The sequence below is a fragment of the Myxocyprinus asiaticus genome, chromosome 27 (assembly GCF_019703515.2).
Source record: "Myxocyprinus asiaticus isolate MX2 ecotype Aquarium Trade chromosome 27, UBuf_Myxa_2, whole genome shotgun sequence".
Lineage (NCBI taxonomy): Eukaryota > Metazoa > Chordata > Actinopteri > Cypriniformes > Catostomidae > Myxocyprinus > Myxocyprinus asiaticus.
The window spans coordinates 11474327-11501155 of record NC_059370.1 but is presented as its reverse complement, the minus strand read 5'-3'; the positions used below and the strand labels follow the sequence as shown (position 1 = coordinate 11501155).

General features: G+C 40.3%; 1 protein-coding gene across 2 annotated transcripts in view; it reads right to left on the bottom strand.

Moving 5' to 3' along the window:
• Positions 1 to 26829, bottom strand: part of LOC127417596 (netrin receptor UNC5A-like) — a 338051-nt gene that overhangs the window by 120273 nt on the left and 190949 nt on the right. For both annotated transcript variants that reach the window (XM_051657630.1, XM_051657631.1), the window contains exons 3-4: positions 17655 to 17798; positions 5502 to 5605 (exon numbers count right to left, since the gene is read on the bottom strand). In XM_051657630.1, the coding sequence (XP_051513590.1) occupies positions 5502 to 5605; positions 17655 to 17798 (248 nt within the window). The remainder of the gene's footprint in view (positions 1 to 5501; positions 5606 to 17654; positions 17799 to 26829) is intronic.

The window sequence follows — 26829 nt, the reverse complement described above, 5'->3', positions numbered from 1 at the left end:
CAAAATGTAAATATCATAGTGGCTGCAAATGCAAATATGCCAAAATCACATCAAGTTAATCTTTCTCTGTAACACTGAGTTTTTTCAACTTGAACCATCAAGACATTCCTATCTCCCCTTTTTAAAGAAGGAAAATATTTAATGTGCTATCTCATTAACTGGTAAAATTTTACAAGAAGGTTCCATTCGTTAACATTTGTCAACGCATTAGGTATCATTAACTAACAATTAACAATATATTTGTTAATCATTGTTAATGTTAGTTAATAAAAAAAAAAACAATTGTTCATGCAAGTTCATGTTAGTTCATGGTGCATTAACTAATGTTAACTAATACAGCTTTTGATTTTAAAAATATATTACTATATGTTGAAATTAACATTAACTAAGATTAATAAAAGCTTAAGTATTGTTCATGGTTAGTTCATGTTAACTAATGTTATTAACTAATGTTAACAAATAGAACCTTATTGTAAAGTGTAACCAATTAACTATCTAATGAAGAATGTATTTTAAAAAGCAAAAAACTTTAGCACCATGAAATACAAAATTACAAAAATATTATACAGTTCACTAATTAGATTGGACAAAAATCACTCCGCATGTCTGTATTCATTATTTAGTCCCTTGTTACCTTTTTTTGGAATTATTTTCTTTGGTGAAGCAAACGAGAACAAAATAACTATGCATACTGAGTCTGAAATGTCAATTACTCAATATTAAATTTATGTTAATAAGAATGTTGAAAAAAAATAAAAAAATAAAAATATACGTATGGCCAAATCACAGCCGTGATAATATTAAGTGCAATGCGCTCTTACTTGTCTAATATTGTTCAGTTATATTAATTAAATGATTAATACTTCCTGTAATAAAGGAGGATTACAAAATTGCACTGTATTATTATTTATTAATTTTTTTCCCCCACCTCCTCAAAAAAGTTAGCACACAAGCAGCTAGGACATCTGTGACAGCCTTTTTCTATTTTTATTTGGTACAATGATATTAAAAATACCAGACTGAAAAGAACCAAAATGAATGAAGTCAAAAGTCTAATGTACTTTAGGCAAAGAAAAATGTGTCTGTTGAAATTGCAGTTAAAAAATGTATATGACTTTACTTCCCTATCTGTCACTCACTCGACGTTGTGTCGATGTAGTGACACTAAGAGTCACTCTTGGGAGCCCGAGACACCTCTGGTCTTTGATAAAAGGCCAATGAAAATTGGCGAGTGGCATTTGCATACCACTCCCCTGGACATACGGGTATAAAAGGAGCTGGTATGCAACCACTCATTCAGATTTTCTCTTCGGAGCTGAATGGTCGATGTTTACTGAACTGACTGTTCATTCACCTCTGCTGGATCTGACGGCGCATTTCAGCGGCTTCTCCCTCCTCTGCACTGGTGAACTGCAGAGAATGCCCCTGGGCACTTCGGCAGAAATAAGAGAGTATATTTCTCTAAAAGAGTATATTTCTCTAAAAGAATGGCACACACGGAACGTCTTTTTAAAGATGCCTTTCTGTTTGTGTGTTATTCCTGGTTGCGGTCGTTATCTCTCAACTTCTGATGGTCACGATCGCTGTCTTTCGTGTCTGGGTGCGACCCACGCGGAGACAGCGTTTGTGGATGGATCATGTACTCATTGCGAGAACATGACCACGGCAACATAGCGGCTTCCCGCCTCGGTCCTTCTACCTATGGGTATGAGGCCAGCGTGGCTAACACTGGGGGTGATTTGGGGACCCCAATGGGACCACCTCCGCTGGGTATCCCCCCACGGACCTCCCATTCCCCAGCACGCTCGTCTGCCCCGATCGGGATTCCGGATGAGTCCGCCGGCTCGTCTCATGGCGAGTTCATGGAGTGACCCCCAGTCACAGACTGACGTGGAAATGACGGACATGCTTTCCCGGGCAGCCGCTCACAGCCATGCCCCGGTCCAGTTCCTTTCTTCCCGGAAGTGAACTCAGTGGACTCAGTCTCATTGACGGCGCACCTCACGAACGAGCATGCACAGTCGGTGCTGACCTGTTTGAAGGCATTCAGACAGAAGACAGTGGTTCCACTGAAACTGTTTCAGAGGCTCCTGGGGCATATGGCATCCTCAGCGGTGGCCACTCCGCTCGAGTTGATGCATATGAGACCGCTCCAGCACTGGCTTCAGACTCGAGTCCCGAGATGGGCATGGCGCCGCGGGACACAACGTGTGGCCATCACGCCGATCTGTCACCGCCTCTTCAGCCCTTGGAACGATATCATGTTTCTACGGGCAGGCGTTCCCCTAGAGCAGGTCTCCAGGTGCGTCATAGTTATGACAGATGCCTCCAAAACGGGCTGGGGTGCTGTATGCAACGGGCACGTAGCCGCCGGCTCATGGACGGGCCCGTGGCTGCGTTGGCACATCAACTGCCTCGAGATGCTAGCAATTCTGCTCACCCTGCGGAGGTTTCAGCCATTAATCCAGGGCAAGCATGTGTTAGTTCAGACAGACAACATGGCAACAGGAGCATATGTCAACCGTCAAGGCGGTCTGCGCTCCCGTTGTATGTCTCAACTCGCCCGCCGTCTCCTCCTCTGGAGTCAGCAGCACCTCAAGTCACTGCGAGTCACTCACATCCCGGGCAACCTTAACACTGCAGTGGATGCGCTGTCACGGCAGGTTACCCTCAGGGGAGAGTGGAGACTCCACCCTCAGGTGGTCCAACTGATTTGGAGTCGATTCGGGCAGGCCTCTCGGTATAGACGCACTGGCACACAGCTGGCCCCCTGGACTTCGCAAATATGCGTTTCCCCCAGTGAGCCTACTTGCACAGACCCTGTGCAAGGTCAGGGAGGATGAGGAGCAGGTCGTCCTGGTAGCACCCTACTGGCCCACCCAGACATGGTTCACGGACCTCATGCTCCTCGTGACAACCCCCCCGGTGAATTCCCTGTGGAAGGACCTTCTTTCTCAGGGACAGGGCACCATCTGGCACCCGTGACCAGACCTCTGGAATCTCCATGTCTGGCCCCTGGACGGGACGTGGAAGACTTAAGCGGCCTACCACCCGCGGTGGTAGACACGATCACTCAGGCTAGGGCCCCCTCTACGAGGCGCCTGTATGCCTTTAAGTGGCGTCTGTTCGCTAAGTGGTGTTCTTCCCGATGCAAAGACCCCCAGAGATGTGCAGTTGGATCGGTGCTTTCCTTCCTGCAGGAGAGGTTGGAAGGGCAGCTGTCCCCCTCCACCTTGAAGCTGTATGTAGCCGCTATAGCGGCACACCATGACACAGTGGATGGTAAGTCCTTAGGGAAGCACGACCTGATCTTCAGGTTCCTGAGAGCCGCTAGGAGGTTGAATCCCTTCAGACCGCACCTCGTTCCCTCATTGGACCTCTCTGTAGTTATTCAGGGTCTACGAAGAGCCCCCTTTGAGCCCTTGCAGACAGCCGAGCTTAAGGCACTCTCTTTGAAGACTGCCCTCCTGACTGCGCTCACTTCCATCAAGAGGGTAGGAGACCTGCAAGTGTTCTCTGTCAGTGAAACGTGCCTGGAGTTCAGTCCGGGCTACTCTCACGTGATCCTGAGACCCCGACTGGGCTATGTGCCCAAGGTTCCCACGACCCCTTTTAGGGACCAGGTGGTGAACCTGCAAGCGCTGCCCCAGGAGGAGGCAGACCCAGCCCTGATGTTGCTGTGTCCGGTGCGCACTTTATGCATCTAATGGATTGCACGCAGAGCTTTAGAGTCTCTGAGCAGCTCTTTGTCTGCTTTTGTGGACAGCGAAAAGGAAGCGCTGTATCCAAGCAGAGGATCACCCACTGGCTCATTGATGCCATAACAATGGCATATCACGCCCAGGATGTGCCGCCCCGGGCAGGGCTACAAGCCCATTCTACCAGAGGTGTAGCGGCCTCCTGGGCCTTGACCAGTGGCGCCTCTCTAACAGACATTTGCAGAGCAGTGGGCTGGGCAACACCCAACACCTTTGCGAGGTTCTACAATCTCCGGGTGGAACCGGTTTCGTCCCGTGTAGTGGCACGCACAGGCAGGTAAGTCCGGGATAGCTGGCCGGGTGTATCGCTTGCACATAGCACCTTTCACCTCCCCTGAGCTGAAGATGTGCGCTGTTGACTCCCAGTAGTGTTCACAAACTGTGTTCCCTGGATGATTTCCTCCAAGCCCTGTGGCAGACGTGTTTGTGGAGAAACTCGCTGCCAGCTCAGTACACGTGCTAACTAAGCCCAGTACTGGGGTAGGTGCTCCGCATGTGGTGGTTCCCCGTAGGTAACCCCATGCGACGTATATCTTCCGCTAATTCGTTTCCCTGTTGGTAAACTGCATCTTCCTTAGGCAGAGGCCTCTCTGCCCCAGTCACCATGCTCGTAGAAACTCCTCCCCCGTACGGTAGGACCTACCATGGGACTTCTCCACATGACATACTTCCGACAAAGCTCGGCAAGACCATGTGACGTATTTCCACTCAAAATACCCCCCCCCCCCCCCGGGTGGGGTGTGGTCTCCGTGGTGTCTTCCCCTTGGGATTAACACCACCCCCCCGACCAGAACTGGTGGCCCCAGTCGTTTAATTCCTTTTTTTTTGGGGAGAGGAAAAAAAAAAGAGGATAAGAGGCCACGACTGGGCTAGCCTGTCTCTATCTTTTGGGCAGTCAACTTGTCCCCAAAAGGGCCGTTCAACACTCATAACAGCGTTGGGGGAGGTTACGTGTCAGCCTGGTGCGCTGGCTACGAGGCACACAGTGGTCTGCCCGTCATACACCGCCAGTTCACGTAACACAGTTCAGCCTGTTGCGGCGTTCCGTATAGGGACCCCTAGTGTCACTACATCGACATAACGTCGAGTGAGTGACAGATAGGGAACGTCCTGGTTACTTGCATAGACTCCATTCCCTGATGGAGGGAACGAGACATTGTGTCCCTCCTGCCACAATGCTGAACTACCCACTGAAATGGCCGGGACCTTGTCTCGGCTCCTCAGCACAAAACCTGAATGAGTGGTTGCATACCAGCTCCTTTTATACCCGTTTGTCTGGGGGAGTGGTATGCAAATACCACTCGCCAATTTTCATTGGCCTTTTATCAAAGACCAGAGGTGTCTCGGGCTCCCAAGAGTGACCCCTAGTGTCACTACATCGACACAACGTCTCCTTTCCTCCATCAGGGAACGGAGGTTATGCAAGTAACCAGGACGTTTGTGGGAGCAGCACTGATATGATGCTGCCATTGCTCTTATTGGATTTGGAAACAGCTGGTCGCAGGCTGGTCCAGTCCTGCATCAGTGCAAAAATACATGTATTATTGATGGGACTCCCAGAGCTGCCAAATCACTCAGCTTGCCTCCTTGTCCAAGTCCAGCTGACGGAACAGACGGATTATGGCGGTAAAACGTCACGAGATGCTGATGCTCTGGCTTGCTTGTGTATTTGTGTGTGTACATTAATGGGAGGGATAATTAGCAGAGTTGATGAGTTTTAACATGTTTACTTGTTCCTCTCACCTCTGCGGGAGGAACACCTTCTGGAGGATGACAGCGGAGAAGAACTTCCTGATCCAGCGCTACTTCCTTACCCAGTGGTTCCTCCTCAAAGTTCTTCCTCAGATCTGTAAAAATCATTAAAATACATTTGTGAAGTCAAATAAGTTCTTTATTGTAGAAAAACAGCTTCACTGTACAGTGGCATTCAGACAGAAACAGATATAAAGATTTACAGTAGAGAAATACAAGAACAAAATATAAGACTATTTTATACAAAGATGTACTGTATATAAGAATCATAAATACAGATGGGTAGTTGACGTGAAATACCTGTGTGAAGTTGACATGTCCTGTGGTGTGACATGCTATACTCCATCTAAAACTTTATAAATCTGCATTTTGCTAATTATTTTATAATTAATAATGCATTCCCCTTTTATTACCTTATATTACCTACACTAAATAAAGAGACTACATTAAATATTTGAACATTTAAAAATTAATTTGTCACACCACAGGACCATGTAATATGAACTTGTGAAGTACAGGACCTAAGATATACATTTTCCCTTATACTGAACATTCATAAATGTTCAATCTAAAATATTGATATTGAGAAAAATATTCATGGAGATGTCAACTTTAATGCCAACTAATCAAATACAGACAATGAAGTAGTGTATTATGTGCAGAATGTGCATACAAATATGTGTAGTCCTTGATGTGCAACAGCATATTTAATAAGTAATATTAAGCATTTAATATTTAGTATATTTAATAATTAGTACTACATTCATATGGTCAAAGTAGATACATGAATATGAAAGAAAATTCTCAGGAATATTGTACTGCTCAGATGTTACTTTTTGGGGACGTGACCTGAAGGCTAGTGTATGTACTCTGATGTGCTGTGCAATGGCACATATGTTCAGATGACCCAAGTTTGACCCAAGTGCAACTGATATTCATACTTTCCCTTCCAGAAGGTTCAGGTTTAACAACAAGAAAAATTACTCCTTATCAATATAGAATGACATCCCAAATTTCTGGTGATGCATACAATTTTTTTCAGATTTTCAAAAGCTATGGCCAGTTGAACAGCCCCCCAATAGCACTAAGGCATTCAGCAGTAGGAATGGCCACTATGAACAACAATACATCCACTTGGCAAGCACGTGAAAAAAAAAAAAAATCGCAATCAATGTGAATGGCACATTAAGCAAAAGCCTAGGTAAAACAATGAATATATTAAAGGGTTCATTATTTGTGACTTTCTTATGGGCTCTGAAAATCCTCCTATAGTTATAAAGAGGATCAGAACATTTATAAATATCACCAAAAAAGGTTACTGGCCAGCCATTTAATATAACATTATCCATTTCATATTAAGTAATGTGGGTGTTTGTGTGTAGAGAAAGAATGGATCATAATGGCCATCTAGTTGTCAATTAGTGAGGTCAAATAGTTTATATTTTTTCCTTATACGTCCTCTCACTTTCAACTGCTTAACATGTGTTAATATTTGTATGAACATAAAAGATTGAACAACTAAGACATAAACTGAACAAGTTTCACAGACATGTGACTAACAGAAATGGAATAATGTGTCCCGAGGGGGGGGTCGTCAAAAGTAACAGTCAGCATCTGGCAGAGCATGTGAGTGAAGTGGAGCGGTGTGACACTCCGCTCAATAACCCACTCCATGCATGTGCGCTCTGCTCAGCCGCTCATGGCCCAAGCGGGCATTCCACTCAATACCGCTCACGCTCACCGGTAAAAAAGCGTTCACTCAAATCCCACTCCGACATGAAATTTCTCTGTAGTATAATTGGTTCCAAACATGCACACAGGGGGGTAGCTACAGTGGCCCGAGCAACTGCCCCGTTGCACACATGGGCTGAGGTGCCCCTCTGGGTGAAATATAGACTATAGGCCAACATTTCTTAAATTATCAAATGATTAGTAATGAACACATCTGAAATTATGTGATTGTATTGTTGTGTTTTTGTATATAAAATCTCGCTGTTTATTTTGGACTGGTTTACAACTGCTGTTAGATAATCGGGTCTACCAGACCTTCGTTATCATTTGTAATCAGTCAAATATTTCTCTGTTAGCACATATGTCATTGAACACCTTCAAATAATGCCTTAAAAAATTTCAGTTCTAAATTACCTTTATTTACTTTAAACAGGTCATCAAACATGCCTCTACAAGTGATAAAACATATATGCGTTGGCATGGAAACTCACATAAGAGCAAATTTGTGCTTTCAGTTTAAACTGGACCTGAGAGATACAACTGACCCAGAAAACTACAATCTTTTCAACTTTAAAGTTTGTTCGAGTCCTTTATGGCAATAATGAAAACATGGACTGGTACCAGGAAAAATATTGCAGGTAAAAGTGAAATTCATAATTGTTCTTCAGTTGTCTCCACGGAATGATTATACTGTAGATTTGATACATTAATACAGTATGTTTCTGATTTAATGCTATCAGACTTTGGGTCTGTAAATTAAAATGAGCAATTTCTCATCCTAATTTTGTGTTCAGTTTTAAAGGGTGAATTAAGTTATCCAGAAAACAGCAATGAATGTTTTTTCTCTTTTTCAGTGTTGTTGCTTTATTAATATTCCCTACAATTTTATATGTACAAATCATATGCAATCGAAAGGACTGTGGTTATTTATATAATAATTATTATATTAGTAGACACCATGTGCCCCCTTTGTTTTTCCTTGCTATATTTTTAAAGCAGCATAAAGTGAATCTGGACTTTATATGCGTCAAACGATCATGTCTTGTGCATGCACTCTTTATATGTACAGCAGGGTTCAACCATGGATTTAACAAATAAAAAATATTTATATATATATATATTAGATTAAATCATGTTTAATGATCCTAAAACAAATAAAAATGATTTAATTCACAAATTACACTGCCTTCGTTTAAGAAGTTTTTTTTTCTAATGTACAATCATTTATAGTTTATTTTTTCTGCACATGAATGCAGCAAGCGATGTCGGAAGATGTTATCTGAAACCACTAATCACATTTTTTACATTTCACTTCTCATTAAGGTGTGGATTTGGCTTTGGAAACTGACCAGCAGTTATATGCCACTTTATCCCGAAGCAGAATTCGAAAGCAACAGGCGTTCGATTAAGTGAGATAATTCCGCTATGAAATTATCTATGCGAGAGCGGAAATCTTTACTAATCAAATGATCAATTGTACAATAGAGGCATGAAAGCAGAATGCTCTGCCTGCAAATTAGGACACACTGATCTGCAAGATCATACATGTTTATTGGTTTTGTGTGTGTTCGCCGGGATTCAAGGAAAAATGCTTTGCCAATATACAGTATTATTAAGCTTACATATTCAATTGAGGGTGCTCTAATGTTCGCAGAACCGGGCCTGCATCTAGCTGGTGGCAAAACAAGATACCTTACTTATCTATTAATTTATTATCAAATAGTAGTGTAGTCTACTAGCTCATCTTTTGCTGCATTACATCGCGTAGCACTTCCTCGTGCTCTCTGGTAATGTGACACATAAGATTCCAAAAGGAATATTTGCTTATTCTCATGGTCTCTCCACACTCCCTTTCGATTTCCTCGTTCTTAACTTTGATTTATACTTTGCATTTATTTAGGCTATAAGGTTTGCAACTTCACTAAAACAATGTTAGAGCTCCATAACCTCAGGTCTATAGCTTATTTTGCAGATTCCCAAACCAGCATATATCACGAAGGGCATTCTGGGTTGAGCGAGCGGCACTGAGCGGCCTGAGAGAGCGGAATGGAATCTTCAAAAAGGCGCTCTTCGCTCAGGTGGAATTATCACTGCTCCGCTCAATGCTTTGCGCTCACTCCGCTCACATGTTCTGCTATCTGGAGTGGCCACCAGCTGCATTAAGTACTGCAGTGCATCTCCTCCTCATGGACTGCATCAGATTTGCCAGTTCTTGCTGTGAGATGTTACCCACTCTTCCACCAAGGCACTTGCAAGTTCCCGGACATTTCTGGGGGGAATGGCCCTAGCCCTCACCCTCCGATCCAACAGGTCCCAGACGTGCTCAATGGGATTGAGATCTGGGCTCTTCGCTGGCCATGGCAGACCACTGACATTCCTGTCTTGCAGGAAATCACACACAGAACGAGCAGTATGGCTGGTGGCATTGTCATGCTGGAGGGTCATGTCAGGATGAGCCTGCAGGAAGGGTACCACATGAGGGAGGAGGATGTCTTCCCTGTAACGCACAGCATTGAATTTGCCTGCAATGACAACAAGCTCAGTCCGATGATGCTTTTACACACCGCCCCAGACCATGACGGACCCTCCACCTCCAAATCGATCCTGCTCCAGAGCACAGGCCTCAGTGTAACGCTCATTCCTTCGACGATAAATGTGAGTACGACCACCACCCCTGGTGAGACAAAACCACGACTCGTCAGTGAAGAGCAATTTTTGCCAGTCCTGTCTGGTCCAGCGAAGGTGGGTTTGTGCCCATAGGCGACGTCGTTGCCGGTGATGTCTGGTAAGGACCTGTCTTACAACAGGCCTACAAGCCCTCAGCCCAGCCTCTCTCAGCCTATTGCGGACAGCCTGAGCACTGATGGAGGGATTGTGCATTCCTGGTGTAACTCGGGCAGTTGTTGTTGCCATCCTGTACCTGTCCCGCAGGTGTGATATTCGGATGTACCGATCATGTGCAGGTGTTCTTACACGTGGTCTGCCACTGCGAGGACGATCAGCTGTCCTTCCTGTCTCCCTGTAGCACTGTCTTATGCATCTCACATTATGGAAATTGCAATTTATTGCCCTGGCCACATCTGCAGTCCTCATGCCTCCGTGCAGCATGCCTAAGGCATGTTCACGCAGTTTTTCAGAGTCAGTAGAAAGGTCTCTTTAGTGTCCTAAGTTTTAATAACTGTGACCTTAATTGTCTACCGTCTGTAAGCTGTTAGTGTTTTAACGACCGTTCCACAGGAGCATGTTCATTTATTGTTTATGGTTCATTGAACAAGCATGGAAAACATTGTTTAAACACTTTATAATAAAGATTTGTAAAGTTATTTGGATTTTTACTAATTATCTTTAAATTACAGTGTCCTGAATAAGGGACGTTTCTTTATTGCTGAGTTTTATATATATATATATATATATATATATATATATATATATGTGTGTGTATATTTATGACCATGTTTTATTTCTACTCTAAAGGCATCCATAAATAATAATCATTAAAAAATACATAAATAAATAAGTTTATTGCAATGTTTAAATAGTTGTTTCTGGTCTACATTTACAATGGACAGTGGCTCTCAATTATGCTTTTATTCTTCTTATTTTTCTTCGCATCACATGCCACCAAGCTTTATTTGAAAGGAAGATTTTTTGTTCAAAAAGTAACAATGTGTAATATGACACTAATAGTTTGGCTTTGCAGCATTCTTTGTAATGTGTTTGGCACCAAATGATAAAAACCTTTAAAAAAACCCCAGAGAAAATAGATGTCCATTGTAATGTACACAGAGTTTAATTAGCGTGCTTAGCTTTAACTGTTAGACAGTTTACATCGTAAAACCATAGTAGCATGAATACAAGTAGCATCTTTAAATTCATACCCTTTAAAGCACTTTAAAACAGATTAAAAGCACTTTCAGATGGAGGTCTTGGTTTTTGTCATGTCTTGCGCTGTTTCTGAGCATCCTGTCAGGATCACTGCGTTAAGACTGGGTATCTAGTTAAAAAATAATATAACATTTAAAAACACATCTCCATACTTCTGCATTCTGTTCCATTTCATTGTATTCATCTAGCTGTTTTTTGAAAGCAATAACACATTTAATGTAAACAGTGAACCCACAGAAAAGCCTAATTATACAGAACTTCCTCAAAACTGATTAGTCAACTAGCCATTTAGCCAACCCACCGATTCATCGATTTTGAAAGTATCTAATTTTGCACATCCCTATGATAATAAGAACCAGAATTTATTCTAACATTACCCGCTATATTTATTTATTTATTTGGTGTGTGTAGAGTTCCTCAGTGTATAACATGTGGGTTGTATGGACTGTGAAGTTTTATAGGAGTTTTGAGTAGTCTCTCTGTTAGAAGGCTCAATATCACAGACCCAAGTGCTTTCTACAGGCTGCTTGGCTGCTTCAGAGAATGGCTCTCTGTAGCCCACAGGCAAAGCATCAACAACAAGGAATTGCATTATCTTCCCCGCCTCTACCCGATATCCTTCTAGACCTGTGGTATCTGCACGACCACCCACTCTACCTAAAACCCCGGGGACAAGTGTTGATGCAAGTCCAATTGTATTTGCTCATCAAAATTGCACTTCTCTTGATGGAGGGCTCTTGACTATGGATGGTAAAATTTCACAACAATATTTGCATAAACGTGTATTGCTGTTAAGACAAACAAAAATGTAAAAATATATTGCTAAAGATTTGAGACAATTTCTTTCTCAATGAAGGCAGCACTGCCACTCAACATGACAGTAAAAAAACATTTTTTCAGGGAAACTTTTTCATAATGTGAAAGTGAAATCTGAGGTGAAGCTAACTTTGCTAAGAGAGATATTCATTCAGAATATTTATATGCACCACACTGAGATGAATCACAATTCGAGTTTGATCGCAAGATGCTTTAATCATTGTTTAGACACTAATATGACTGTATCCTCTTCCCTTTTACCTTTCAAAAGTAAGACGGGCTCGCTGATATTTGTTCAGTGTGAGGCAGTGTGGTTTCCTGGTATTTAATCACCTTATGTTATCACACAGAGATATCAAAACCACACTACTTCTCGAGGCAATTATATTGCAGATTAGCAGATTTCCTTGCCACTGGCTCTTCCTGATCAAGCTTCCCAATCAAACATTGAATAAGTAATATAAAACCTACTGAAACAATTAGCCTCAGGGAGAACTGAATGTAAGTGGTTAGACTGATTGGCTAATGGAATTTTGAAATAGATTTTAATAGAAAGTATCTCAGTATGAAAATAGTCATCTGAGAAGTGGGCAAGAGTACACTCTAAAGAAAACAATTAATTTGGTTTGTGATGCATACTTTTAACATACTGTTATTATGTATCCATATGCCATGCCCCCAAAAGGTATTTAGACACTTAAGACACACTGACAAATGTATAAATGTCACAATGTCACATTAGATAACAAAATATCAAACCTAGGGGAATTTATTTGACAGAAAGATGTCATAAGCACAGTTTAAGAAAATAATTTCACAAAAATAAGTTTGTTAGGTATTAACACTTTCATATGTACCTTCACTGTCACATCCCTTCATGTTCACGGGCTCTTAGTTTGACACTTTCATGGACTTTTATGTGGTAGTTTTTCCCCCACACTACATTTCCAAGCAGGCACCGTCATTATTACATTCACCTGTTCCCCATCAGTGATCCCAGCTGTTACTTGTGTTGTTATTCCAATGTCTGTATATATTCCCTCATGTTTCCTCACTCATTGTCTAGTCTCATCTATATTAGCATGTATATTTGTCTCATTGTTGTACTTATCGTCTTCCTAGTTACATTTCAGTTTGTATATATACGTATATATTGTCAGTGATTCTTCAGTAAACTCTGCATTTGGGTTCAAACTGCATCCCTCTCCATGTTCATGCATTACGGTCACACAGATGTGACGGTTAATAACTGGGCCCCGCAGGGTAGCGTCACTCATCTGTGTTTCTGCAACAGCCAGTTATGTTACTAGCTGCCGGCTTTCGTGCCAACACAGGCTGTGTTGGTCAAGCGTCTTATTTATATTCACTCAAACATTTACTCATACACTATTTTAAACCACAGAATAAGTTTATGTTATATACATACATCCAACTCATCACCAAAGTAACATGATAAAAAGTTTACAGCTCTTATGAGCACATTCAATATCAAACGCGATCTTCCTCCAATGCGTGCTGCTATTTGTTTATGTTAGTAGCGGTTGTCATTCGTCAAACAAACAGCTGCTCAAAGAGTCTTTTATGTTAACATAAAATGTGTTTAAGCACATAATGTTTATTTTATGTAACAAACAGCCTAATTGTCACCAAAGTACCACGATAACAGTTCACAGCTTGTATATGCACAGCCATCATATCTAAACAAGATCTTCCCATATACGCAACCATGTCTACTTATTAGATGCAGATGTAGTTTTCATTCACACAAACAGCGACATATATATATATATATATATATATATATATATAAACTCAGCAAAAAAAGAAACATCCCTTTTTCAGGACAATTGTATTTTAAAGATAATTTTGTAAAAATCCAAATAACTTTACAGATCTTAATTGTAAAGGGTTTAAACAATGTTTTCCATGTTTGTTCAATGAACCATAAACAATTCATGAACATGCATCTGTGGAACGGTCGTTAAGACACTAACAGCTTACAGGCGGTAGGCAATTAAGGTAAAAGTTATAAAAACTTAGGACACTAAAGAGACCTTTCTACTGACTCTGAAAAACATCAAAATAAAGATGCCCAGGGTCCCTGCTCCTCTGCGTGAATGTGCCTTAGGCATGCTGCATGGAGGCATGAGGACTGCAGATGTAGCCAGGGCAATACATTGCAATGTCCGTACTGTGAGATGCCTAAGACAGTGCTACAGGGAGACAGGAAGGACAGCTGATCATCCTCGCAGTGGCAGACCATGTGTAAGAACACCTGCACAGGATCGGTACATCCGAATATTACACCTGCGGGACAGGTACAGGATGGCAACAACAACTGCCTGAGTTACACCAGGAATGCACAATCCCTCCATCAGTGCTTCAGACTGTCCGCAATAGGCTGAGAGAGGCTGGACTGAGGGCTTGTAGGCCTGTTGTAAGGCAGGACCTTACCAGACATCACCGGCAACAATGTCACCTATGGGCACAAACCCACCTTCGCTGGACCAGACAGGACTGGCAAAAAGAGCTCTTAACTGATGAGTCGCGGTTTTGTCTCACCAGGGGTGATGGTCTGATTCACGTTTATCGTCGAAGGAATGAGCATTACACCGAGGCCTGTACTCTGGAGTGGGATCGATTTGGAGGTGGATGGTCCATCATGGTCTGGGGTGGTGTGTCATAGCATCATTGGACTTGTTATCATCGCAGGCAATCTCAACGCTGTGCGTTACAGGGAAGACATTCTCCTCCCTCATGTGGTACCCTTCCTGCAGGCTCATCCTGACATGACCCTCCAGCATGACAGTGCCACCAGCCATACCGCTTGTTCTGTGTGTGATTTCCCGCAAGACTGGAATGTCAGTGTTCTGCCATGGCCAGCGAAGAGCCCAGATCTCAGTCCCATTGAGCACGTCTGGGACCTGTTGGATTGGAGGGTGAGGGCTAGGGCCATTCCCCCCAGAAATGTCCGGGAACTTGCAAGTGCCTTGGTGGAAGAGTGGGGTAACATCTCACAGCAAGAACTGGCAAATCTGGTGCAGTCCATGAGGAGGAGATGCACTGCAGTACTTAATGCAGCTGGTGGCCACTTCAGATACTGACTGTTACTTTTGATTTTTTAATTTATTTTATGTTGCAGCCTCATGCTAAAATGCTTTAAATTATATATTTTTTCATATCAGTCTACGCTCCATACCCCATAAAAAAAAAAAAAAAAAGATTTTTGATATCTTGCAAATTTATTAAAAAGGAAAAACAGAAATATCACATTGACATGAGTATTCAGACACATTGCTATGACACTTGCAATTTCAACCTGGTCTCATAGTGAAAACGTGACTATATACATTATTGCAAAACTTGTTAAACGTGTCTCCAAGTACAATTCCCTGCAGTTTCCAGGAGAAATGAACACTAGTGGTGCTACAACATCTGTGTGTTTTATTTACTTTCACTCAAATCATGACTTAGATGGCTGATTATAACTTTATAAATATTTATTTTTCTCTCTATTACTCAGAACCTGCTATTTTATGATATCGACACACTTCTACTCAAACACATCTTTTGAAAAACAATACATTTAATGCTTTTATTACAGACTCACCTACATAGATGCACTTATTCCAACATGGATAGCTTGTGTGGTAGCTCTCCTGATTGGGTGTTGGATCGCAGTTCAAGTTCAGCTATGAACTCAAGCTGACATGTGACATTACAGAATCATAGAAGCAGCACGAGATGAGGAGGCTGCTTCAGAAAATTTGCTTTTTCATTTCGCTTCTGCATTTAAAAACATTTTTTGGTTAGTTTCAGGCAAATGTTTTAGGTTAGGGAGGTATATAAATGTTTTTTTTTATTTTTATTTTTATCTAAAATTCACCTTAAAACCGCATCTGAATAAGACACCTTTTTAATTGCTTTTGGCACCCCCAGCTGGGCATTTGACTGAAAACCTGCAGCCAAATGTGATATACAGCACGTACATTTTTAATTGCAAAAATGTTGTCATGTTCACGTAAATTTCATGAGACCAGGCTGTAAAATTTAGCTCAGGTGCATCCCATTTCTCTGGATTATCTTTGAGATGCTTCTACACTTTAATTGGAGTCCACCTGTGGCAAATTAAATTGATTGGACATGATTTGGAAAGGCACACACCTGTCTATATAAGGTCTCACAGCTGAAAATGCATATCAGAGCAAAAACCAAGCCATGAGGTCAAAGGAACTGCCTTCAGAGCTCAGAGAAAGGATTGTGTCGATGCACAGATCTGGGGAAGGCTACAAAACATTTGGCTGCATTGAAGGTTCCCAAGAGCACAGTGGCCTTCATAATTCTTAAATTAAAGAAGTTTGGAACAACCAGAACTCTTCCTAGAGCTGGCTGTCCGGCCAAACTGAGCAATAGGGGGAGAAGGGCCTTGGTAAGAGAGGTGACCAAGAACCCGATGGTCACTCTGGTTGAGCTCCAGAGATCATGTGTGGAGATGAGAGAAACTTGCAGAAGGACAACCATCACTGCAAGACTGCACCGATCTGGGCTTTATGGCAAAGTGGTCAGACGGAAGCCTCTCCTCAGTGCAAGACACATGAAAGCCTGTTTGGAATTTGCAAAAAAACACCTAAAGGACTCTCAGACTGTGAGAAACAAGATTCTCTGGTCTGATGAAACGATGATTGAACTGTATGGCCTCAATTTCAAGCGTCATGTCTAGAAGAAACCAGGCACCGCTCATCACCTGCGCAATACCATCCCAGTTGTGAAGCATGGTGGTGGTAGCATCATGCTGTGGGGGTGTTTTTCAGCGGCAGGGACTGGGGGACTGGTCAGGGTTGAAGGAAAGCTGAACGCAGCAAAATACAGAAATATCTTTAATGAAAACCTGGTCCAGAGCGCTCAGGACCTCAGACTGGGCCGAAGGTTCACCTTCCAACAGGACAATGACCCTGTATTCCAATACAGCCAAGACAACGCAAGAGTGGCTTAGGGACAACTCTGTGAATGTCCTTGAGTGGCCCAGCCAGAGCCTGAATACATATGTGATATTTCAGTTTTTTCGTTTTAATACATTTGCAAAGTTATCAAAAATCTGGTGTTTGCTTTGTCATTATGGGGTATGGAGTGTAGATTGATGTGAAAAAAATAAAATAATTTAAAGCATTTTAGTATAAGGCTGCAACATAACAAAATGTGAAAGAAATGAAGGGGATTAAATACTTTATGAATGCACTGTACATTCTGCTAGACATGTATCACATTATTACTGATTCGGAGCAAGTATTCACACTGAAAAAACAATTATCTTAATGATTAAAAGAGCGTAAGATATTATGTCTTGTTTTCAGAGAAATCAGACAAAATTTTGTAAACTTTATGCTTAAAAAAAGAAAAGAAAAGAAAAAACCTGCCAATGGGCTAAGAAAAATACTTAACTTGCTTACAAAATTTGTTTTCCCTTTAAAATAAGTTTTTTTTCATGTTTTAGTGTATAAACCTCACTTAATTTAGTTAATTTCTTAAAAAAATTAAAAATCATATACCATTTTGCTTATTAATTTACTTATTAATTTATCTTGTTTTAAGAATTTTTACTATAGATATATTTACTTGAAAACAAGTACTACAAAACTACTAATTAAGATTTTTTTTTTTTTTTTTGCAGTGCAGTCAAAATGTTTCATTATAAGATAGCAAAGCTGAACTCACAGGCGATGCGCACGAATGCCTTTTGGCTCTTCTGGGTTCCTGTATTGCTCCAGGCCACACACTGACACCAGTAATCCTCCAGGCCAAAGATCTTCTCTACCTGCTGTCTTGAGATGTCAATCTTTACCTGCATCACCGGCAGCCCTGAGAGCAAACCAGACACAGCAAACATTCAGCTCACCAATCCAAATATATTACCATTGACAGAGACAGAGAGAGGTGATCGGACACTTTCACTCTTTCAGCTGAGTTGTATGCTAGACCCTTGCAAAAATGGTTTGTTTGCTGCAAACAAGCGGTTAACTTGTTGCAAATATAGAGCTTTTCACACTGTGCTTAACCTTGGGTTATTATCTTTCTAAACCCTGGGTTAAGGCCATGTTTAACTCTGGGTTAAGCAAAGTTTCACACTTGTAATTTGAAATGGGGATAGCACTGCTTTTGAGGGGTTACCCCCAATTGCAGTGCTAAATGTTTACAGTGTGAAATGATGCAGTCATAGACTGTTACAGCAAGCTGTTCAACAACAGACAACCAATCATAAACTGCCTTAGTGCTTACCTTATTTAATATGCATGGGCTTTGTACAGTCCCAGAAACTTTCATGCACTGTGTAGTTTCACAGTCTGAGGGGAAACTATTAGACATTTTGATCGCAAACTTAATTAACTGATGTGATAAAGAGACAGTTTTACTTTTGCATGTGTTTTTGTAGTATGCTTCAGGAGACACAAGCCAAACAGAGTGGATTTGTGTGGTCACATATCCATAGAAATGCAGCTCCAATGATAAGCAGATATTAACAGGTAGCACGCCCATTGCGAGCAGAATATTTCCAATCAGTGTTACTGACTTCATAAATATGTAAATAAGAACATTAACCCAGTTAATAAGTGTTCAATGTGAAACCTTGAAACTTGCCCATGACTAATTAGAGTAAAGAGTATGAGCAGTGTGAAACATGAAACAAGATAACCCAGGAATACTTTTATCCAGGGTTAAGAATGACTATAGGATAAGAATTTCAAGTGTGAAATCATCTGTAATGGTAAACCTGCAGCAAACCTTTGGCAATAATGGCAAATATTTTACCACTACTGGCAAACAGTTCATTGATGATTCTTTGCCACTACATTCACACAGTTATGGCAAACCTGTGGAAATTTCAGGCAATCCATCAACAGCTGACATGGTAGTGGCAAACTGTCCATTGTTGCCAAAGGTTTGTTGCACTTCCAAGCTGCAAACTTTTAAGCAATCACTTTGCAAAATGCCACAAATTAACCAAATGTTTGCCACAAAAATATTTCTGCAAAGAGATTGTTGCTTCGTTATTTCATGGAGTACTGACAGATGATTGGACATTGTCACAATCATTGTATCCTAAATGCAGGAAGTGTACAGCATGTGAAATCACATTTAGCTGCCTTGAAATAGAAAATCCCAAACTCTAATATGCTTTCTGGTATGAATTCATGAATAAACAGATACAAATATTAATGTGAGATACCAGTGGGAGATATTTTTCCTGGTTACTCAATATGTGTGTTTCCGTTTAGAAATGAGTTACTTGGATTATCCCATCAAAGCTCTGAGGGTCTCTTCTGAAAATAAAAATGTAAAGAGGACAAGAAAAAAAAAGGGAATGAAGTGATAAGTTGTCATCTGTAGCTAGCTGAATAATGTCTTTATAACTGGTGTGAAGTCATCCAACAAAATGATTCATTTTCAGCTGACAATTATGAATGAAAATCAGAGTTAACCACCACCAACAACAAAAAATGTGTAATGCATAATAAAGCTCTTTTTGAGGATGGAGGGAGGGGTTAGACAAAGATAATTTTTTATTATCTCTAGACAATCTCCTCAACCCTAAGCCTCACTGATATTTTCCTCTATGGCAATCGTTCATCTGACAACACTGTAGTATCTCATGGGCAGAAGAAATATTAATTTCCATGGTGAAGGAACGTAATAAAAAAAGCATCAGATTTACACAAAGATGGCCTATGAGAAAATTCACACTGGAGCCAGCATGACTACGGCCACGACATCTGTTGAGTGTAAACCATCTTGAGAACAAAAGATCTGTGAATGCAGAGGACCCCTTCTTGTACATGTCGTAAATCAGGGAATATGACACGCCCAGCAAATCATCTCGACAAATAGACCCTAAGGACATAGGTGATGGGCAATAAAAGACAGAGTTAGAACACACTCCCTGGAAACCCTAGGAAAAGCTAAGATACTCCTTTGTCCTTCGATATAAACAATTTGTTACACTTAAATTAGACTCATTAGGAGATCACGAGACATCGTGATCATCATTCTGCAAACAACAGCTAAAAAGGATCTATGAACATTGACACAATTCTAATGAGAATTATTTCATCTTAATCCATGAATATTTCACACAAAGTCACCGTACTTTGATAATGTAACCCTCTAAAATGCACAGAATCTACCTTTTTGTACCAAAATGTACACAATACCTTGCTAGATAAATCTGAAAATGATGTTATGACCTGTGATCACTTTTATAACTGACAAATTAATGATTATAGCCTGATGTACACTTTAAAATACGTGTAGTGATTTGTAATCACTTATAATTGACAAATCAATGATTATAATCTTTAATCTTCTTTCACTCATGTCATTTTAACCAATGAATTAGGATGTTTAATCAATTATTTTCATGTTTCGTTACTTGCACATTGAATATTCATGAAAGTATGTCATATTTAGTATGTAAATTATTGTCTGTTTATGTACAGAATGTTGATGTTAATGAATGTCATGTCTCTTGCACCGTTTTCAAGATATAAAAGTTAATGATTAAACATTGCCCTATTCTGAGAGGGAAACGGGAGTCTTCACTGACAAAGGCTCATCAATCACCAGTCAGAAGCAGGGACAGAAATTACCATGTGACTCCGAAAAGGCACTCCTGATTGGCCCAGGACACCTTTTGGGTGTGGCCAATTTCAGCTCAAAACTTTCCTACAAGGGAGAGCTTCCTCTCTTCTCTTGCTCCGTGCTTCCACTTCCTCTTCAGCTCCTCATCCTCCGTGCTCTGGCCCTCGTGGCTTGTAGCCTCTTGCCCCTAAAGTTCCATACCATGTAGAAGTCCAAGAAGGCTCGGACGTCAAGGTCTGAGGAACTTCTTCTCTTCTCTGTGCTACGACCCACACACGTGATGGGAGTCACGAGTCTTCCATGCGGAAGGCCTCATTTCAAAGCCTGCTTCCATTAACAACCCAACATCCACAATCTTAACAGAGGTCCAAAACATCAACGGAACAACCAGAACTTTCTACAAAGAGCCAAAGAACCAAGCAATGCAAGGAAACGCAAATACATCTCCAGACTTTGCTGAAAGTGCTGGTGTCTCTCTAATATAATTTGAGTTACCCGATTGCAAATCGAGTTAGACTGAATTAAGTATCGAATGGTTCTCAAGGCATGGTCTACAGACTCCATAAAGTTCATTTTCTCTGTTTAGATCATTTTCATTCAAGCTACTATGCATTAGATTAGTTTTTATGTTTAGATTAGCAATAAAGTCTTGTTTGTATTCAAGGATGAATAGACTGTGGTATATTTTGATAATCTCGTCACTTGATTTTTCAAGGATCTGGCCCTGAAGCTATACCTAAAATATTTGTAATATTATTTTCAATAAGCCATGAGAATATTACTCCAATAAGTGAATTAATCATAATTCTGTTTCCTACAACACGGAAGCGTGACCTTGAAGATGTCCACGTCCATCTCAAAATCTCAACCTTCCCCTTAATTTCTCACATAATCTCTTAGTAAACTTAGTGAGCTGCCTACAACGACATCATTTTTGGGTATCACATGCTCGTTTGAATGTTCAAATCATAGTTTTTTTTTTTTTTTTTTCCACCATTCAAACATTCTAATATATTTTTTGGAATCATTGGAATGTTTAAACAGATTTCACATATCATAGGTGCATTTATAGGCACATCATAGGCACTATCTGCACATTCAAATTGACTTTTTGGTTTCATTCAAATGCTCAAATAGATTTTTGCGCCTCTTATATGCATTCAAGCGTCCAGGTAAATTTTTGGCCATCAACCAAATTCTCAAATCAATTTTGGGGCATCATTCAAATGTTGGCATTATTTTTTTTGGCATATATATTCAAATATAATATGTGCACCACAGGTAGCCTACATTCAAACTTTCAAATCCTGTCTAGATAGGCTGCTTGCTTTTGACTGCAGCCTCGCACTGCAGTACCACAATGGCCATTCAAATGTTTAATGCAAATACATCATGATAAGCATAAAACATCTCCAATAAATGCATTCTGCAATCAGCTGTGATGTGTTCAGTTGCCCCAGTGAAGTGAAAATCACCATCTCTTCAAATCCTACTGGTCATTTGGGTTCTTGTTCCAACCTGTCTGTCACAAATCAATGTACATCACATCTATCATCATTTGGCACATAGTCTCTGGGAGGAGAGAAATAGTGCAGCATAGAGAGCTAGTGTCTCACTATCTTGGCAGACATTAGGAGCACATGCAATTACTGTTAGATTTAAACCGCTCTTCCAGTGTTACCCAGGGCATCAAGATTAAAATGGACCTCTCAAACAATCTCTCTCCTCTAACACAACGCCTGAACTTTAATCCTCGCTGACAGCTAAAAACACTTTTGCAATGGGTAAAAAATACTATATGAGATTCAATGCACAAAATCTCTGTAATCCAGACAAAAATAAGTACACTTAAAATTGTATTTAAAGTCCCCATGAACTGGTTTGACAAGCACATTTTTCTTTCCTGTGTTGACATATTTCCTAATAAACAAAGTTAGGACACAACATATTGAAGGGCTCATCTCCTTTTATTTTAAATACTGTAGCCAGTGACCTTTAGTTTACATCACAGCTGTGAGCTATGATTTGCAGCTTGCTATTGCTTGTCAAAAGTAGGTTGTATTAGGGGGAGGGACATTCTCATTCTAGAGAGCATTTGATTTGACAAAATGAGTGAGTGCAGTATGAGTCAGCAATATTTTTGGTCTGTTTTCAAGGAGAGAGACTGTAAATTTTAAATGCATATATCTGCTAAAAGCTACTTTTGTCAATGTTTTGGAGGACAAAAGCACATAGATGAACTTTAAAACCTTCTGAGAGTTGTGAGATCACCAGAGATCATTATAGGCACCAAACTCCCCTCCCTTAAGGACACCTACATGAGGTGGTGTCTAAGGAAGGCACAGAAAATAATCAAAGATCACTTCCACCTGGCACACATGTTATTCAGGACAATTCCTTCAGGCAGGCACTTCAGAAGCACTCAAGCTCGGACTAACAGATTTAAAAACAGTTTTTACCCTCAGGCCATAAGAGCAGAGTCTACCTCAAGAATTTCAATGCGTAGTTCTTACCTTGTGTAATATGTGCAAATGACATTAAAAAAGAACTTTGAACTTTAAAGCTAACAGACATGGACTAAAAGCTATAAAACTCCCATTTTTACTCCCATGGGGTCTTTAATTGCATTGCTCAAGGTTTCCTTTTTTATCTTGCTAATTAAATATTTGAGAGCAGAAAATAACTAGAAAAATATATACAGTATATTCAAAATTAATTTTAAGACTTAAGAGTTTATTGTCCATGACTTTTCAAGTCCTGTAAAACAACAGTTGTAATATTACCTGATATTTCCAGTTTTTCCATTACCGTCTGAACTCTGATTGCTCTCACTGCATTTAATCCAAATTATATGTGACCAATTTAATATTATCAGCAATGGTTAATAAAACTTTTGAACAAGGTGATTTTCTTTTTGTGAATGTAATTACCATTTGCATCAAAATGTAAAATACAATTAATAGAATCCGGCACAGTACTGAGATAGTCAGAGGAAAAGCTATCTTAAACACTGATTGTTTTATTAATTGTTTTTTGTTTCTTTTAGCTGACCTCACACTCCCTCTGTGTTTCACTATGAACAGCTGAGGCCATCACATTCAAATCTGTTCACTTCTGTGAATATGCCAAACAGCCCACACTGTTACTCAGGCATGACAATTCACTTTTCCTGCATGACAGATTTAGCTGCATAATAGGCCATGATAATACTGTAATGCATATTTGTATAATTAGTAATTAACTGAGTATGAAGTCTTTGACTGGGAACACCATTAAAATTTTCACCCCTGAGCCTTTGAGCGAGGTCGCTGTGGCAACCCCCCCCCCCTTGGGGTCTGAGGGGGTCACACAGCTAATTCATTATTGACTCTTAGACCAAGTGTCACGTGTGAGCACCGAATTCCAGTTCTGTCAAACTCCCACAGATGGAGGAAATTATTTCGATATGAAGACACGATTATTAGGCTCTGAAAGACAATAATTCTGAGTTATTACTTCATGCTTTTGTCATGTTGTGTGTCTCCAATATCGATGCATGCAGCATAACTTCAAAATTAATTGTTAAAAATTCATAACCAGTTCCCTTTTTTCTGCAGTGACATCTAACAAATTATTAAACACGGATGTAAAATGTGAAAGAGATGAAAAAAATAATGATGGCACTTTCAGTTTTGAAGTTAGCTTAACCAAGTGAATTTTTTATAACAGACCAAAAGGTCAACCAATTCCCAGGCATATCCCAGAATTAAATCCATGTATCATGAGGAACAATGGAAAGTTTGACGTTGCTAGTTGAAAGTATCTGGAAGACCTTGCTATGACCTTCCCAAAACTATATGCTGGTAGTTCTCAGCTTTTTTTGGGCCTGTTTACACTTGGCCACTTCATGCATTTCCAGTGATTGGTTAGCTATCCAATCATGAAAAGACCAGGTGTAAATGCCCTCCGAAACGCATTCGAGATGGATTGCAATCCGATCACTCAAACCACTTCAGGAGGTGATTTGATATGCATTTCAGAAGAAACTGGACAAGTGCAAATGCATCTGGCTGTTCAAGTCACATATGTAAACTTTGCTCCGCACAAACAGCGCTGTGTCAGCATAGGGAAAACGTGAAACATAACAGCTGTCACTGAGTATTTGCATAGGGCTCGTGTCGAGCAATAAAGAACATCAAATCAAGAGACGGATGCACGTTGTAGGAGAGACAGAACTTTTTTCCTCATTTATTTGATGCAGAGCACTTATGAATCTGTAACTAAACACTGACATGAGAGCAGCTGATGCGCATGACGCGTCTTACCTATACGTGAAGCCCGACGGGAGAAAATACTTTGCATGCACAAACAGAAACACACGTGCACTGTTCAAAGTCACTTGGAAGCAAATAATAAATCACATCTTTTAAAACCGCTGCCCAGAATTAGCATAATCATGGAAGTGAACTCTGTTTTATTTGCATATAGCACGGGAATTGAAGATCGGATTTATATCCGTTTGGCAGAGATGCATTGATGTAGTCAGAATGAGCTTATTCAATCGGATAGCAATCCGATCAGTAAAAAAACATAAAGTGACTAAGTGTAAATAGGCCCTTTGACTCCAACTCGATTCCCTCATTGTACAGGAATATATTTTTAAAGCCCAAACAACCCCTGCTGCACTGAAAAAAAATAAATAAATAAATACGTAATTAAAAATAGAGGTTCTTTTTCATCAGAGTTGTAAGTTTACATCTTGATTTTTTGGGTGTTTTATAATTAAGTTAGATTATTTTAAATAATTGAAAGGAAAGTTCCAGGTACAATACAAATTAAGCTCAATCGACAGCATTTATTGCATAATGTTAATTACCACAAAAATTACTTTGACTTTTCCTTTTCTTTAAAAAAAGCAAATATTTAGGTTACAGTGAGGCACTTACAATGGAAGTGAATGGGGCCAATATTTGGAATGACAGAGATGTGAAGCTTATAATTTTTTTAAAGCTCTTACATTAATTCTTCTGTTAAAATTGTGTTATTTGAGCTGTAAAGTTGTAGAAATCATCATTTTTACAGACATTTTGTGGTTTTAGGGTTTAAGGTGTTTGTCGTCATGACAACGAAGTTGTAAAATTGGATATAACTTCAGGCAGAAAAGGTCAGAAAGTGAGTTTCTGACACTAAAATCATGTTTACATGTATATTGCTTACAATTTGTGGCTATACTTTTGAAAAGTATTTTAATGTTTACGAATTAGCCTCCATTCCCTTCCATTGTAAGTGCCTCACTGTAGTTTAAATGTATTTTTGTGGTAATCAACATTATTCCACACATGCTGTCGATTGAGCTCAACTTGCACTGAACCCGGAATAAGTCATCTTGTGGGGCAAATGGTTCATGTGTGGATATCCCTTAAACAAACTAAGATATTGCCATTCAAAATGTATACTTTACATTTCACATAAGAAAGAAAGTCATATGGGTTTGGAACGATATTGGGATGAATAAATGATGACAAGGTTTTCATTTTTGGGTGAACTATTCCTTTAAGTTGCAGTTACACAGAATCCAGGGACATATTATATCATCCCGTTATGATGTAATCCCATTACATTTTTCCAAAAAAATTTCTCAGTCTCAGTTTTACTATAGAGGTTTCTACATATTATGGCAGTGGCAAACATACAGCTCTGGAAAAAATTAAGAGACCACCGCAAAATTGTCAGTTTCTCTGGATTTACTATTTATAGGTATGTGTTTGAGTAAAATGTATATTCTATAAACTACTGACAATATTTCTCCCAAATTCCAAATAAAAATATTGTCATTTAGAGCATTTTTTTTTTTTTTTTAGAAAATGTCAACTGGACAAAACATTTATGCGTCCTTCACAAAGACGAATCTGCCCCTATTCCAGCTTTGCTGAAGCACCCCCAGATCATCACTGATCCTCCACCAAATTTCACAGTGGGTGCAAGACACTGTGGCTTGTAGGCCTTTCCAGGTCTCCGTCTAACCATTAGACAACCAGGTGGAGGATTGGTGATGATCTGGGGGTGCTTCAGCAAGGCTAGAATCGGGCAGATTTGTCTTTGTGAAGGATGCATGAATCAAGCCATGTACAAGGTTATCCTGGGAGAAAACTTGCTTCCTTCTGCTCTGTCAACGTTCCCCAACTCTGAGGATTGGCTTTTCCAGCAGGAGGACCACCGGATCAGCCCAATCTCCAGACCTGAACCCCATTGAAAACCTCTGGAATGTGATCAAGAG